This window comes from Syngnathus floridae, chromosome 21 (assembly GCF_059516105.1).
Source record: "Syngnathus floridae isolate MCC-2025c chromosome 21, RoL_Sflo_1.0, whole genome shotgun sequence".
NCBI lineage: Eukaryota > Metazoa > Chordata > Actinopteri > Syngnathiformes > Syngnathidae > Syngnathus > Syngnathus floridae.
Window position 1 is genome coordinate 5,154,277 of NC_142433.1, and position 16,251 is coordinate 5,170,527.

General features: G+C 45.9%; 1 protein-coding gene and 1 long non-coding RNA gene across 4 annotated transcripts; both read right to left on the minus strand.

The window, feature by feature from the left end:
* Positions 1-123: 123 nt before the first annotated feature.
* Positions 124-14,112, minus strand: LOC148380101 (uncharacterized). 3 transcript variants are annotated; one of them, XR_015855220.1, is made up of 5 exons: positions 11,871-12,511; positions 9,996-10,040; positions 6,240-6,316; positions 433-544; positions 124-339 (listed from the first exon to the last, which is right to left on the minus strand). It is a non-coding gene; the product is annotated as an uncharacterized LOC148380101 (long non-coding RNA). The 3 variants fall into 3 exon arrangements; XR_015855221.1 differs by lacking the exons at positions 124-339; positions 433-544; positions 11,871-12,511 and adding exons at positions 999-1,574; positions 13,611-13,666; positions 14,025-14,112; XR_015855219.1 differs by lacking the exons at positions 124-339; positions 433-544 and adding an exon at positions 999-1,574.
* A 698-nt stretch (positions 14,113-14,810) lies between these two features.
* LOC148380102 (trypsin-like) lies at positions 14,811-16,249 on the minus strand. The gene is made up of 5 exons (XM_088364384.1): positions 16,083-16,249; positions 15,682-15,838; positions 15,348-15,601; positions 15,078-15,214; positions 14,811-15,007 (listed from the first exon to the last, which is right to left on the minus strand). Exons 1-5 carry the CDS (start codon positions 16,120-16,122, stop codon positions 14,858-14,860), a joined length of 738 nt encoding a protein of 245 aa, XP_088220510.1. The 5' UTR covers positions 16,123-16,249; the 3' UTR covers positions 14,811-14,857.
* Between the last annotated feature and the right edge of the window lie 2 nt (positions 16,250-16,251).

The window sequence follows — 16,251 nt, forward strand, 5'->3', positions numbered from 1 at the left end:
CTGCGCAATAAGTAACGCAATAGCCTTGTGTGAAAAAAATCTAAGTAGATACATTGAATATAACACAAATAATGTGATAATTTTTTTTTTTTTTATACATCTATGTCGATTCTGAGTCATACAAGTCATCATAATCCGCAAAGGTTGAATTTGGTCAATATCCAACAAATTCTAGATTTCAGTATTATTTTTTATGGTTTCTACAAATGTTCCAGAATGACTTGGGCAACTACAGTTGTGTATGCAATCAGGCTAATGATAGAGGCAATGCATCCCCAAGGCCGATGGATCAGCATCATCATGACAAGAACAATGGCAGACGTATTCCAGAGGAGGTGGCTGCGGGAAACAGAAAGAAAGGAAGGGACTACATGTTGAACCCTCAGCCCTCCCCATCTTTTTATCCCTCTTCATGCATTTTGCCATGGTTACCAGACACAGCACAGCCACTTCATGTTCTTTTCCAGCCAGTCAGCGGTCTGGGTACTAAGTCTGTCTGGCTCGGGATGCGCAAACGCATTGGTTGCATGTCACAGATGTTTTTCTACTATCACAAATGGGGGGAAAAATTGCATGACTTAATAGGCAATTTAAGAGCACAAATAAAACATTTCAGCAAAAAAAAAAGTATCCCTCTGAAAATTAAAGGAAAAAATTCTCTTGGATTCCAACAATGTTTGGCAGGACAAACGTGAAAAAAGCTCAAACGTGCATGTAAAATCTTTTATTCTCATTTTAAAATGTTTTTAAAATATTTTAAATTTATTTAATTTATCCATTCATCTAAAATTATTTATTATGAATTTTAAAATATTTGTATTTCTTTATGGACCACCATAAGATGGTGGATCGTGTTGCACTTTGGAGGTTCCCCATTGCCAGGAGAAAAAAAAAGGTGTCTATTCCCAACAATATGGATACAAATCAACAGTTTGCTTGTGTGAAGTGTCCATCGCGGTGGTGTGCGTGTCCCTCTGGCTCAATCAACAGGCGAGACATTTCAAAACGACTGCTGTGCTTTATTTGCGGATTGGAATTGTCAGACACGGTGAGCGCTCATTAAACAGCATGAAAACTAATAACACAAAATGATAAGACAATCGGGAGTCAAGCAAATGAGGGAAGTTACCTGCGGCGCTAATCTAAGACTCAAGACTTCGGTTCTTCATTCAAAGATGGAAACAAAAATGACGGAACGATGAGGACAATTATAAAAGCGAAGACGTCTTTACCTCTCGCAGTCATTGTCTCACGATTCTGGACTTTTGTTTCTCAGCCGTTTCGTGATCGGACGCACCCACTACTGCCCCCTAGTGGATATCCCCACCATCTTCCTTTTGGAAACTTATTTGGCCTTTTTTTTTTTGCGTGCGTCTTTGCTCCCAAGGACCTCACCTGTGAGCGTTGACATCATCACAGGTTAAGGGTCTCAGGGACAAGGAAGCACACTTGGGCTCCGGAGAAGATGAGTCGCGGGGCAGGGTGGGGCGGGGCGGTCGGGAGGACGTAGATTTGAAGAAAATCGCTCCGAGACAGAAACGTAGCTGCCGCAGTCCGCCATTTTGTGTCGCCAACTGCAACAAGAGACAGTTCGGAGAAGTGTTGAAAAGGTGCATTTTTTTTTTTTTCATAACTGTTTGGTCTGGACGTACGTGAACGGCGGGATAGGTCGGCCGTTTGGCGGCGGGCCCGTTGCGAGCACGCCGCCATGATTTACCGGGAGCTCCATCTCCCCTTCTTTGTCTCTCTCTGGCCCACTTTTACGAGCCCCTCATGCTGCTCTCTCACACACGCACCACGGCAGACGCAACTCGAAGTAGCGCAAACGCGAAGAAATCGTAGTAGCGACGTCGAAAAAGAAAAACGGCAAGGGCAAACGACGGCGGGATGGACGGTCAAGACGTTCGTTTTTGCGCCCGTTATTTGTCAAGTACGCGCGACGCACACCGCCAGCTATTGATCCGTTTCCCGCCTCGGAGAGACGAAAAAAAACAACAATTAATCCAGTGCTTAGGAAAATGAAATCTATGCCCCTGATTTTTTTTTCTTTTTTTTTTTTGCCCGCTTGCCTTCTGCCAAGTCACACTGGCGAGTCCGAGGCAAGGTAGTATACGAGCGCGCGGGCGTACACGCACACACACACGCGCGATTATCTGGTACAACATCATGTCCTCCCTCCATCTATGAGCAGCTCCTTTCATAAATCTGTCACCCACCACACACACACACACACACGAGCGTGCACGCGAAGATACTTATGCAAGCATGCAGCATCACCATCCACTGCTCTTTCTTCTCTTCTTCCGTCCCCGCCTCCCTCTGCTCCGTCTCAGCCCTTCCTCTCATTTTCATCCTCCCCCCTCTGTCTCTCTCTCTTTTCCCCCTCTCTCTCCTCCGCGGTAACCCCTTCCTTTTTTTTTCTTCTTTTTTTTTCTTGCAGGCGTGACGTCCTGTCTCGCCCCGTCTTGGAGTCTGCTCTGCCTTGACACAAAAGACGCTCAGGTGTCTTATTGTCGGTGGCGGCAATTCAGAGCACTTTTCATATTTCACGTCGCCAAGGTTATTGCAAAATAGGATCAGGGCCATGGCTTCAATTATGATTAGTGTACAGTTTAGCAATATCCTGCTTCGGTGGGGTTTTGTATGAAATAAATAAATGGATGAATCAAAAAAAAAAAAATTCCGCCGCAGCTCTGATGCAACAATTTTGCCCGACCTCTGTATGAAATTTTTTTCAGGGAATGGTGAGGCCAAACTGAACGAAATATTTTCAGATGTAATATAAAATTAAGCGCAATTGTATCGCAAAGTTGATTTTTGCTTTTATTGGGATGTTCAATATTTTTTTACTTTAATCAGTTTTCCTTAAGTCTGACAAGCACGATGCGTTTGCTTTGCGTCAGTTATTACGAGCGCCGAACATCAGCAAGGACGCAACTCCAACTATACGGATGCTGACGATGAAATTAAAAAAAGAGAATTAATTCATTAATCAGCCAGCCTTCCCGCATTTAATGTCAAAGGTCTTTGCTTCTGGCTCGTCAATTTTGTGTGACAGTCCAAGCTAGTAGTCAGCCTTGTTTACGTGAATTTGCGACAAAGCATGAAAGTGAATGAAGATGGAGTAAATGAGTTGTGATGCGTTTTGCAAGCCGATTCCTTTCCGCGTGTGTGTGTGTATGTGTGTGTGTGCGCAAACCAACGAGAGCAGCTCCCTGCACAGATTGCTGATATACGCTTTTTTTTTTTCCCCCTCCTCGCCCGCCGCAACGCAATGCGGATACTGAGCGTCTGAGCCACTCGCCAGACACAGTGTGGGGGGGACAGAAGTGCGGGGCTGGGGGGGGGGGGGGGGGGGGGGGGCAGAGGGAGGGGCGGTGGCGGCTGAGGGCGCAGCGAGGCGAGGCGAGTTCATCACACACACACACACATACACGCACAGTGTTCTTCAGGACATGGTGCCAACAACCTGTAAGGACGTGGAACAAAGGCTCACTGTTACGCGTGAAAAAAATTCAACACTTGCTAATGCTAACGTGCCCAATTTATGACTTTGAGCGTGTCGCAGCACGGCGGACTGCGGCAGCGAAGAGCACTGCGGAGGAAATCGGACATCGCCAGACTGGCGGAACCTTCGGACCTATAAAGTCCAAGTGGATTGATCGACGTCGAGATTTGTTAAATTGGTTAATCGAACTCGACGAAAAGAAAAATAGCACTGCGTTGTATATAAACACGAAACAGATTTGTAATCCAATTACAGTAGGTAGTAGAGTACCTTGGGGGCGTGGCCTAATGAGTGACTGTCGCAGTTGCGGTGAGACCCCACCTTTGCTGCGTTTGGTGTAAAAAGACGCAAAAGGCGGATCTGTCATTCATTCACCTCCCCGATTGCGTCAAATCATTTCCAAGACGAAAACATCCGAGTTTCTTTCTACTTTCTGGTCTTGACCCGGTCTTCGTGCTTACGGGGGCGGGTGAAGGCGGCAGCAGAGAAGACTTGGCCACACCGCAGGGAAAGCTAGAAGGTTGTACAGTTATCTCCAGGCTGCTTATGATGCGAAACAATACAACCAACTACCTCACGCTGCAGAGCACCTCCTTCGTCCTCTTCAGCGGACTTTTCAGGAACACGGACTTGGCTTCATTTTTCTCAGAACTTTTCAAAATCAGGTTTCTAGGTTTCGACTCTGTCAGAGACTGACGAGTGTGAATTAAACCCGGTGAACTTGATCCCTTCTGCGAATTTGTCTCCCTCTTGTGGCCGTACGGCGAACTAACGCCCTCCCACCCACCTGAATGCGAGGCAGCCCCTCCCTCCCCTCCTTTCCTCTGTGGAATCACAAAGGCGAGCACTTAACCTGCAGTCGCTCACCATGGGCGTCTGCCTGACCTACTTGCTGGAATCTTCCACGTTCTCAAAGGCTGGATTGAGCACTACCGAAAGCTTCCGTTTGTCATTCGCGAGAATGCGGCCAGTTCCCGATAATTAGTTTCACATGCAGAAAAATGCACGGGAGATAAACCGATAAAAGCGTCAGCATGCAGAGAAAGACATGTTCAAAGTTGCTCCTGACTAACTTGCTCCTGATGTCACTCACCAGGCCACGCCCCTTTAGGTAACTTACCCCTGATGTCACTCACTAGGCCACGCCCCTTTACAGAACTTGCTACTGATATCACTCACTAGGCCACGCCCCTTTAGGTAACTTGCTCCTGGTGTCCCTCATTAGGCCACGCTCCTTCAAGGCACATCCAACGATGACTACAAGGTCCAAGCCGATGGACATGGCGAGCGTTGGGTGCAACTTGAATTCTCGCCGAGGCGCCGCCCGTTAGCGTTCAATTTGTGTTTTGACAGCCCTCCCGCACGCTGGTCGGCAGGAGTCATTGATTGCCTGATCGGAGTTAGTTAGCAGGGGCCTCCTATTCAGCCGGGCACAATGCGGCAAAAATACAAGAGTGCTCTATTCACTCGTGCCTGGAGACAAACAAGATGGTAGGGTAGCGGCCGCGTCCCTGACTCCCGCCATTGTGCCGCCGGCTTCACATGATTGAGTGAAAGTAGGTGTTAAGTTTGGCAGCTGCGTCCGCCTCGCACAGACTTCTTTTATTGGAGCGCTTCCAAGCGCAAACCCGTTCACCTCGCCTCGACGCTCCACGCCAATGGACCACCCTGCCGTCCGCCCTCCATTTTCTCACCTCTCTGAGCAGCGGCAACTTTATTTTTTTTTCCCCCCTTACTGTGGCAACCTCTCCGTTGTCTTTTTTCGGAACCCCTGCGTCCCCCGACACCCCCCCCCCTCCCCCTTTTCCAACCACACTCGGATCTCATTCAAAGTCAGACCACGCTTGAATGCGGCATGGTTGTGCCAATGCCAGGCAGCTCTTTGCCAGTGTGCCTAGCTGGGGGAGTGTGATGGGAACACCCCACCCTCACCAGCATGCATGCTGGTGTCGCAAGGTCGTGAGAATTGCGCTGAAGCCAACATTGGCAAATGTTTCGCGTCCAAATGTTTGTGATGGCGATCGTACGTCATCCAGGGGCGTCTTAAAGCTAAACAATTGCACTCACAAGATAAACACTTGCACTTCAAAGAAGGGAAGGAATATTGCGTCTTGCCACTATCTGTTGTTTACTTTAGAACGAAGAAAAAAAAAGTCATATATGTACGTACATACACATTTTTTTCCCCTCTTGTAATATCATGACAACTTCCCGACAGACAGATTTTTTTTTTCCATTTACAACTCGACTGGTCGAATTATTTTTCTCTTAACATTGTACTTAAATCTAAACGACGACATCCAATTATTTTTTTCTATTTGATAAAATCTGAAAAGAATATTTGTGTCAGAATATATATTTTAATTATATTGTTTTTTACATAATAACTGGAAATAAAATTGGTACTTTTTGCAGCTAAAATAACGATCCCCCTTAAAATATTTCGCAAAGTGGTGAGACAAAATCAAAATAATACGGATAGCCGGAATAAGGTGGCGCTGGTGCAATTTGTGTCGAGAGGCTCTCGCGCTCTGACGTTATTTACAAAGTCTGGGGGGGGACATTACCATGGGAACGCACCACCAGGCAAACGCAAAGACTTGGCACGATGCCCCTCGACAGTTGCTAGGGCACAGTTGTCAATAGCTACCGGGTAGTGCATGTGAAAATGCGTCGTGATATACGTTCTTTTTTTTTTTCTTTCCCCCGAACATCATTTGGTGCAAATTACCTGGCATCCATCTTTCATTGACTTTTCCCATGGCTGGCCGTGCCGGGAGTTTGCCTGCTTGACCGACCGCCGCATTCCTGCAAGCAGCGGAGCATCGTGCGCATTATTACTAGCATACCACAGCATAGCAAAGAGCAAACAATAACAAACATATTGAACTACGCAAATAACCCCCCCCCCCTTTTTCCCGCCATGTTAACCAACACGTTCTTGGCTGCAATCTGCCGCCGCCGATTCGCTTTTAAAGGCGAGCGCAACGTACTTAATTAAATTAGAACGGACAATCCCCTCGATGAACACAAAGCGATGAATACAAACATAAGAAACATCACATAGCCTACGAGTATGAAAGGGATTAACTAAGTGGGAGATAATGGCGTGAAGCGCAAAAAGGAAAGGGGGGGGCGAGAACAGAAACATGTACAGCACAGGCAGTTAAGGACAGAACTCATGAATAATGCATTGATGGGAAAATAGAAATCTGGATGATGAATCCAAAATTCAGACGCCAGAAATAGCTTTGCGGCCTCAAAGAACAACCGGCATCACGGACTCTTTCGATTAACAAAAAAAAATACACATTTGTTCAAGAAGCAATACTGTGCTTTTGTTTTTTTTGTACGTCTTTGTTTTACAAGCCAATGCTCGGAATGCTAGTTTGACAGCAAGCCCCGCCCACATCAGACTGAGTCAAGTTAAAAAATGCTGTTATTGTCGTTTGCCGTCGCGTTTTTAACTCGAGATTTGGGATCGATGAGGAATTTTTTGAATGTCACGAGTTTGTCCGGATGCCGTCTGCGGCCGCGTGCGTTCACCTAGCGAGGCTTGTCCTCGTGTTTGTTCGTTGCGGCAGAGGGCGGACTAGAGGATCAATCGGGAACGAATTAATTTGGATCAATATGAAGCCAAAAGGGGCCAAAACATCACAGATTTTTTTTTTTGGAACACTTTGTTGTTCCCTGAACTTTTTTCGTCGTTGCACAAAGTGTGTACATCTATTTTCGCTTTTATGTATGCATGCAAATAAACGAAAAAAAGCGGCGCTCGCGTCTCACCGGGGGAACGACATCTGCTCCTGTCAGCTCGCAGCGGTCGACGGTCAACGTGAACTTTTCACCTTTTCTGTTCATGAATAACACAAACGCTTCACCCTGAGCAGACTGCAACGCTCGGGGAGGATTTCATGCTGAACTTTAACTCCCGATCGGCTTGATCTTGACTTTAACAAGTTATCCTGACATTGCTCGGAAAAGCCAACGCTAAACGGAAAACAAATTCTCACCAAAATTATTTATTAGAATCAAAGTTTTTACATACAATCAATTCCGAGTTAATTTCAAGTTAACATTTGACTTAATTGTACCATTGTGGCCTCCGGCAGCGATCAAATCGAGCCTATTGACTGCCAAGTGTTGATTCCTGTAAAGGCAGGAAAATAACATCTATTAAGCAGCGAGCGCCGCGCCGCCATTGTTAGCGCGACAGCTCGGCTTTGCGGCTCTTCTCATCTCCGCGGTCGCGATCAAAGTGTCGAGAGCCATTTGGGAGTCGAAAAAGATAGTGGCGGCGGGGTGGTGGTGGGGCGGGGGAAGTATAATGAAAATCCGCCGGCGCTTTAACGTTTGTAAACATGTTTCCAGCTCAAGGTTCCGCCGCCTTTTCACCGACAAACGTTAGCTTTAAGTGCACTATACATCGTACCTGGCAGAAATGACGCCTGGTGGCATTGTTAAGAGCATAATTGGCAGGAATGGTGTTGAAATTGAGGCTTTTATGTTTTGATTCAGTCTGGGGAAACTGGTGTTAAGTCTTTATTGATATTCTCACCTGAGTGCTTGATAATAAGGTAGCGTGGAAAAAAAAAAAAAAAAACAAGTCCTCCGACAATTATTCTTATGCTGTTTGCATAATGCTAGGCGTTGAATTATTAAGTGTGTTTCTGACAAAAGGAAGCCAACAAGAGAGCGAGCTCAGGCTGCCATTTATAACAACTATTCCGAGCAGTCTGCTTAAGCGAAAAAAAAAAAAAAAAAAGTGCAAACGTCTTTTCTTCCTGACAACTCCTCCCCCTCCCTCTGTCCCCGTAAGCCGTCTTCATTCCACGCGTCCTCGCCACGCCTTTAATGCGCTTTGGCGTGCGCCGGCCACGGCGCTCGCTTGTGCGTCCCAGACTGGGGGTCAGCGTCGTCGATGACATCATCGGCGCTCACCCTGCCGCACTGTCTGGTCCCGCCAGGTCGCCGTGCCTTTGACGGGCTGAGTAACGAACCGTTGCGCATTTTCATTGTCGCCGTCGATATCGCGATAAGTTTTCACTTTGTCGCGTCACTCTCGGTCACCAGATGCAGTTTGGCCCTTTGAAAGCTGCAAACTGAACACCCAAGGGGTCTACTTAACCCCCCCCCCCACACACACACACACTCCCCGCTGTCATTCAGCTATACGATGTCCTTCACTTGGGAATACATTGAGCTCATATGAAGTATGTATGAACCCCCCCCACCCGTCTCGTGTGTGCGAAGACAGCGTATAAATCATGAATGACCGGCACAAGCAGGCACCGTATGCATGCCATTACGTTGGTGACACGTTTAGAGCATGCATAAGGCAAACGTTTATGCTTTAATAATTAAAAAATAAATAATAAAAAAAGGGGTTACCGTACAACGACCCCATGGCGTGAATATTTGACATGTAGGGCGGCACAGCGCGGGGGCAAACGGGGACGATAAGATATAGCGTGACTGCAGATTAACAAACGGCGACAGACAAAGAAGGCAGCGCGGCAAAGAACAAAAGACGTGGAAAGCGAGGAGAGCTGCGAGGCGACTGCGGTGGCGGCGAGGAGTGTGCTAAAATAGGTGGCAGACTCCCCGTCGGTGACAGAGTCGCGCGGGGCTGAGGAATTCTCCCCGGACGCATTCCTTCAGTCTTTGCCGTGTTAACCCGTGACAGACCCGTTTAAAAAGATAGATTCAAAAAAAAAAAAAAAAATGTAGTGGGAGTGATTTGACATCATACGAAGTACAGAAGAGGAATTTACATGGTGATTTTGAAAAGGGCGCATTAATGTGAAAATTAAATAAAAATGGCCGGCGGCTTCTTTCCAACAAATCTCTGCGCAAATATGTTCACGACGGAATGGAAGTCAAAGCGGGCAGTTCAAGCATGTGTGAATCAACAGCTCGTGTGTGTGTGTGTGTCTGGAGACAATGCGCGTGTGTGCGCGGGATTCTGCAAAAACACATTGTGAAAATATCGCCGCGCAAGAAGGGCTCTATTGTGAGGGCCGGGCTCGCGCGACGGCTCCGGCGAAGGGGCACGCCGGGTGACGGCAGCACAAATGTGATGAATGCAATCGCCGAAAGCTGCTCGCAATGCGACAAGGGCCTTTTTCATGGACACAAATTTTGTCTGACAATCGAGACGTGACCCACGGATGACCCCATTTCGGCCGAGACGGTCGCCGACGCTTTTTTCGACCTCGGTTAAGTGTCGCGGTACGGAAAAAAAAAAAGATGGCCGCCCGACACAGTCTGCACACGTGCGCGCTCGCATAGCTGCCGGCTTAATGGCGACACAATGACTCAGGACGGAGTAATTCGATTACTCCGATGGCGCATTGACGTTTCGATCGGGCCGCTGAGTTCCATTAAGGGGTAAAGAGCGACATGGCGCACTCGACTGACATTTTACATTGAGAGCAGGAGCTTGTTTTAACTTACATAACATAAAATTAAAAAAAAGTATTCTTACCTGATCAAAATGGCATCTTCAAAGTTGTCGCTTTGCATTCTCCATCTGGAAAATAAAGTGACAGAGACTGTATGATAGATAACACGGCGTCAGCAACAAATCAACGATGGAAAATAAACATCCCTTGGGTGTTATGACACTGTGAGGGGGGAAAAAAAAAAATCACTTAACACGTTTGCGCTCGCCTGACACGAAAAGCGAAAACAATTATAGAGTGACAAAGCAGAAGGTGACAAGGAAAAATGACAAGTCTGTTGCTGGTGTTTTTCTTCCTTTCATGTGTTTTGAATGAAAATTAATCTTTTATCAATACGGGTTTGTTCAGTAAATACACACGACAGCTTAAGCGCCGCATGCTAGTGCTAGCTAGGCGACGAGGTTGAATTTTCAGAGCGGCTAGCTAGTTTGAAGGACCGTTGGAAATGCCCAAAAAGTCAGTTTCAAATCAGAATGGGCGAAAACAAAAGCCTTTTAAAGGTAGCCGTCTGTTAACGTTCAAATTTGAAAGCAATCAAGACACATTGTTGTTTCTTTTCAAAGAAGGCCTGGACATTGTCCAAAAAGCCCTAAAATGGATGCGTTGAAACAAAACGGCTGACAGAAACTTGGCAATTTAGCGTTGCCCATCTGTCTACTCCAGTGTTGCTTCATCTTTACTGAGGCAGGGTACTTTATTTAAAAAAAAAAAGTCTCAAATTTGGTAGCGAGTCTTCGACGGACACCTGGAGATGTCCAAGATGACGCCAAAATGGCTGCTTGAAAGCAAAATGGCCGACTTACTGTGTCTTTTGGGGTTTTTGGAGGCGCCCTACTTGAATTCATTCATTGGAAATGATGCCAAAGTGCACAAAATGTCCACGCATTAGCTTTAGCATCACGAGGATAGCGATTCAAGATGAGCTTTTAATAACAAAGAAAAATAATCTGCGTGTGGAGGTATACAGGCCGCCGCGCACATTTGAAGTCTCCTTAGGCGGGGGTGGGGGGGGAGGGGATGGGGGGGCTTGTTCCCTTTAAGGGTATTTATCAGCATGCTGACCCTACCACTGAGTTCATTCCATAAGCAGAGCCGTATAGTTTTCTCCTGCGGAGCCCCCCCACCAGATCACGAGCCACCGCAGTTATGTAAGATTACATAACAGCAGGTCTGTCTGAGTAATATTTCATAACCTGAGGGGGTTGAGGAGTTGGGGGTTGGGGGGGGCACTACGCTGGTCACCAAAGCCCCCCCTCGGAAATGGATTAAGGTGACGAGTGCAGTCAATTTGGGTTCAAAGTGGGAGGGAAGTGGCGGATTTTTCTAGGGGGGGGGGGGGGAGTCAAGGGTAAGGTTGAGGTCGGGACAACGGCGAACAAAAGCCATCCCCCCCTCGGTTGGGTTATCGCAAATGTCGGACGGCGGCGGCGTAGCCATCGAAATGCTTCAAATTGGAGCAGGCCAGCTAGTAATTGCAAGCTAATGTGTGGGGGGTTTTTTTTGGGGGGGGGGTACGGATGCTGAGAGAAAAAAGAAGCTGGAGTAAAAAAAAAAAGGGAGAGTGAAAGGAGAGCGGAAGGGGACAATAGCATTTGTGCCGACATCAGACCTTCGCTTTGACCCGGTTATCCATCAATTTTGTTTTAGCAACCACTGGACGAAAACTCGTCTTTAAGAGTTACTGTAAGCAAGGCCGCAATTTACCTTCCAGTTCCTGCGACGACATCACACGGGAGGACCGAGAAGTCAACGCGTGTTACGCCGCAGATATACGGATGATTAGGAAAAAAAAAAAAAAAAAGCGGGCGCCCTCGTCCGGCTGTCTAAACGGGATGTGACGGACACAAGTAGGTTGGGAGCGAGGGAGGGACATTTTGGAAAGCAGGCGGAATACTCACAGATGAATGAGATGGTCACCACAGAAGAAGAAGAAGAAAAAGTCAGCTTCCATATCTTGAGCCCCCCCCTCACTTCTCGCCGTATTTTTTTTTTTTAGTCATCCCCACCTCGCTTCTGTCCTCCCTCCCATTTAACCTCGGCCACTGCCGGTACTCGTTCTCCTCTTTCTCCCGCATGACCACGCTCTCCATTTTACCCCCCCCCCCCCTCACAAGGCAGGAATCTCTCAGGGGAGGTGGGGGGGGTGATAATCGAACGGAACGCGCCGCATCCGAGCTCGCCCTACCTCGCCGAGAGAAGGAAAAAGCCCGTCGCGTTGGGTCTTGGCGGGGGAAAAGTGGGATAGTAAGATAGCGTGAGGAGAAGGAAGGCGTGAGAAGAAGTGCCTTGGGAGGTGGGAGGGCTGAGAGAGAATGAGAGAGCAAGCGAGGGAGAAATATCCAGCAGAGAGGGAGGAGGCGAAGGAGGAGGAAAGAGGGATTCTTTTCCTCTTTTTAACTTCTTCCGCCGAGAGCTGTGGGGAAAAAGGAAGAGGAGGAAGAAAGACGGGGGAGAGAAAGGAGCCGTTCCTTTTCCTGCTTGGCTGCCGTTTTTTCTTCACGTGCACTTGAACTCTAATCCTGTCTGCTCCCCCCCCCCCGCCCGCCCGCCCCCACCCTTGGCTTTATTCCTTTCGCTCTCCTACTGCGCATCTGCCTTGCTCACCCTTCTCTGGAAATAGTGCGTGAGAGGGAGGGAAAAAGGAGAGAGGGCGAGGGGGACAAAAAGGGGAGAGAGACGTTGACTGTGGGGGGGAAGGGAAGAAGCATAGACGGGCTGCAGGGAGCACAGGGCTGCTCTGTGTGCGTGTGTGCGTGCATACGTCTGACTGTAGACACACATTCACACGCAACACGACGATGCTAGCATGCTAAGCAGCAGGGATGTGCCCCACATTAGATGCCCGAAAGGAAAATTCCTTTTTAATTGTCCGTTTTGAGTGAGCGGTCACGTCACACTTTTGAAAACAAAGGACTTTGATTTGGATCGAGGTGAATGATTGGAGTTTTGCAGCAAGTCATCCCACTTGGCCACCATGCTTGGTTTTTAAGGGAAATGCACAAAATGTCACTTTGAAATCAAAAGAGACGAACCCCTGCACCACTGTGACCATTAATGACGCTGAAATGGATGCTTTGTATCAAAATGGCGGATTTCCTGGTGTGCCCAAATGGCAAAGGACCAAGACTCTGCATTACAGCATTGCTCCAATAATCTCGTCCTTAATATGTTTTTAAATATGGTAGCCAGAAAAAAATAGGGCAAGAGTTTGAAGGACAATGTCACTGTCATCACTGTATTTTTCATTGACCTCATTTCAATATAACTAATATTTTGTGTACTAATTAACACATCTAAATCTTGCACCGCAACATTTGAATTTAAAAATATATTCATGTAATATTATTTGAAAAATATCAATGATTTTTGCCTATTGCTTAGTGCTGGGGCATTAAATATTAAAATCATAAAAATCTAATAAAAAATAATGAGAATTAAAATAATGCAACAACTTAAAACAACAAATAAAACAAAAGTGAAATTAGTGTTGTACTTATTTTTGAGTGACATTTTTTTTTACAAAATTCTCAAAACTTTTGAACTATTTTTTTTTACATCTCTTATGATTACACACAAAAGCTACATAGCTTGAAATGTATAAATGTGTCTGTGTTGCTGAGAAAGGTTTTTTCTTTTACCACATTCTCCACTGTGTCTTCAATGCTGATGACTTCTGAAGCTTTTTATCGGGAGTCTGATAAAACAATAAACAAGACACAATGAGTGCACACAACCCAACAGCGCCCTCATCTGGCAATCAGCAACATTACATCTCGAAAGGTATTAAAGTAAACCAGAAAAACATACGGGAATTTTACCGTAATGCAACCTGCAAAATAATATTAGACATGTAAAATGTAATTATCGTTGATACTGTCATAATTTATGCTTTGGAAGAGGCTTTAAAAGGTTAATTGGGGCGGCAACGTCGTCGTTGCGTCGTACCCGTTAGCAATTCTCGTTCGACGATAATTAATGTTTTAAATAAAATACACAGTATGTTTGCGCGTTCGTCACTCATTTAATTATTGGAACATTTGCTTAAAGCTTACCTTTGGGTTCAGTTTGCCTTGCGTAACAGGAAAGAAAAACAAAACTAAGAAGTCAATCAAGTGCTGCCGAAGTTTGTGACGAATCGCAATTGCTAAGTTGCGTTCAAAACTATGGGACAAGTCTATATCCAAACCCATGACATTCAGTCGTGATAAATAAAGTAACAATAAAAATAATAATAAAATGATCTAAACTGTTTACTGATAGTGGCAATGTTTATTCAAACAAAAGTAAGGGCTATCCTTATTTTTGTTTGCTTAAAAATCATCTTCAAAATTACAATTTTCCAGGATGGACTCCAAACGCACCATTTGTAGTTTTTGTTGCATGTTAGAGGTGAAGATGTAAACGGGTGATAGTTTATTTACGTATTAGACTAATACATAATGCTAAAATATTTAATTGTGTGTGATATTCTTTACTTATTGCTCGTTTTCCCTCCATTCATTAATTGTAAATAATTTCTCTAAGTATAAACTGCGTTAATGAGCTTAATAAATACATTTGAATTCATCAAGTGCAGGGAAAAATGTAGAACTATTAGTGTCTATGCTGCGTTTTACTTGAAAATTTCTAACATCTATTTTACACTAAAATAGTTGTCAAAGGTTCAATTTCATTAACTTGCACAAAAATACCACTAATTTAACTGCACTAATATTATATTAAAATATGTATATTACGATGTATTTAATTTCCACAGGCCTAATAACGTGTGCATTTGTACGAAAAAAAACATATTTTTGATATTTTGACGTTTTTCTACAATAAGTGGAAAGCAAACATTTAAAATAATGACATTTATTGAATAACCAAGGTGTTTGTCAATGACTTAATAATTCCTCATGACGTTGTTGATCCAGCTGTTGTAGCGACACACGCGGGCGTACACGCTAGGGTGACCCTTCATGGCGCAGTCGTAGCCCCAGGAGACCACACCCTGCAGCTCACCGTTGCAAACCAGAGGACCGCCAGAGTCCCCCTGAAGACGCATGAACAGTCGATTTAGCCGATTTAGTTGGATTTATGTATTTACATTGAAGTGGGCGTACCTGGCAGCTGCTGGCGCCGCCGTGCATGAAGCCGGAGCAGAGCATGTTCTGGGTAAAGAGGTGCGGGTAAGCGTTCTTGCAGATCCTGTCGTCAATGATGGGTTGCCTCAGACACTGAAGCCTGTCGGGGAAGTTGTCTAAGGGAAAGGAATGAAAAAAAAAATATATCAATAGAGCAAATGACATAAAATAAAAGTCCCAAATTTACTTCATTTGCTCCAAGACGGCGGGAAAGTACATTTATTTTCTTCACCACAAATGATGACTTACTGCCAGGGGCGGCCATATTGCCCCAGCCGGACACCAAGCAGTTTTCGTCGGCGAAGGTGCAGCGTGAAGGCAGCGCCACGGTACGGACGTAGTTGTTGAGGGCGGCCGGGCGGCTCAGCTTGATCAGCATGATGTCGTTGTCCAGGTTTTGGCTGTTGTACTGCGGGTGCTTGACCAGCATGGCCGCGTCGATCCACTGCTCCGTGCCCTCGTTGACGGCGATGTTGTGCTCGCCCAGACGCACTTGGACGCGGCTGGGAGAGGCAAACTTTAGTTGCTGCTGTTTTGGTTAACAATTTCACTTTGTTTAAAAAAAAAAAATTCTTCTACTCACGACTTGTAACAGTGAGCAGCGGAGACCACCCATTGGCTGGAGATGAGGGAGCCACCGCAGAAGTGGTAGCCGGCGTTGAGCGACACCTGATAGGGGACCGAGTGACGGGGGCACTCGGAGCCCCCGACAATCTTATCGTCCTGCTCGGCGGCAACAACTGGCAAATGGTACAGGAGGCTTAGAAATTGTTTTGCTAAGACACGATATGCAATTTAGCGGTTGAACTAAATAACACCAAAGTACTACTTTTATGCAAGTTTTAAAAAGTACATCTACTTTTAGCAACTACAATGCAATTTAAAAAATATTACATAATAAAAGTGGCACCATGGCAGTTGCAAAAGGAATATAAAATAGTTAGCTGAAATCGAAACATGATATTTTTGGGGGAATTTTCTTACATGCTGCACCGAGCAAAGCCAGCAGAATCAGGGCCTTCATGTTGACGTGTGCGCTTGACTGTCATGAGCAGGAGGCGGTGGACTTATATACACACACGCGGGCGTACGCACACACACTAATGGCATTCTCAAGGTCAGCTTGAGTTGGAGGAAAAAAGGCAGAAAAAGT

Bases quoted from the DNA above. Each gene is read 5' to 3' on its own strand.
- LOC148380102 (XM_088364384.1), bottom strand. From the start codon at position 16,122: ATGAAGGCCCTGATTCTGCTGGCTTTGCTCGGTGCAGCAT. The intron at 15,602-15,681 runs GTGAGTAGAAGA...TGCCTCTCCCAG, and splicing joins GCTGCTCACTGTTACAAGTC to CCGCGTCCAAGTGCGTCTGG. The intron at 15,008-15,077 runs GTACGCCCACTT...ATGCGTCTTCAG, and splicing joins GCGGCGCCAGCAGCTGCCAG to GGGGACTCTGGCGGTCCTCT.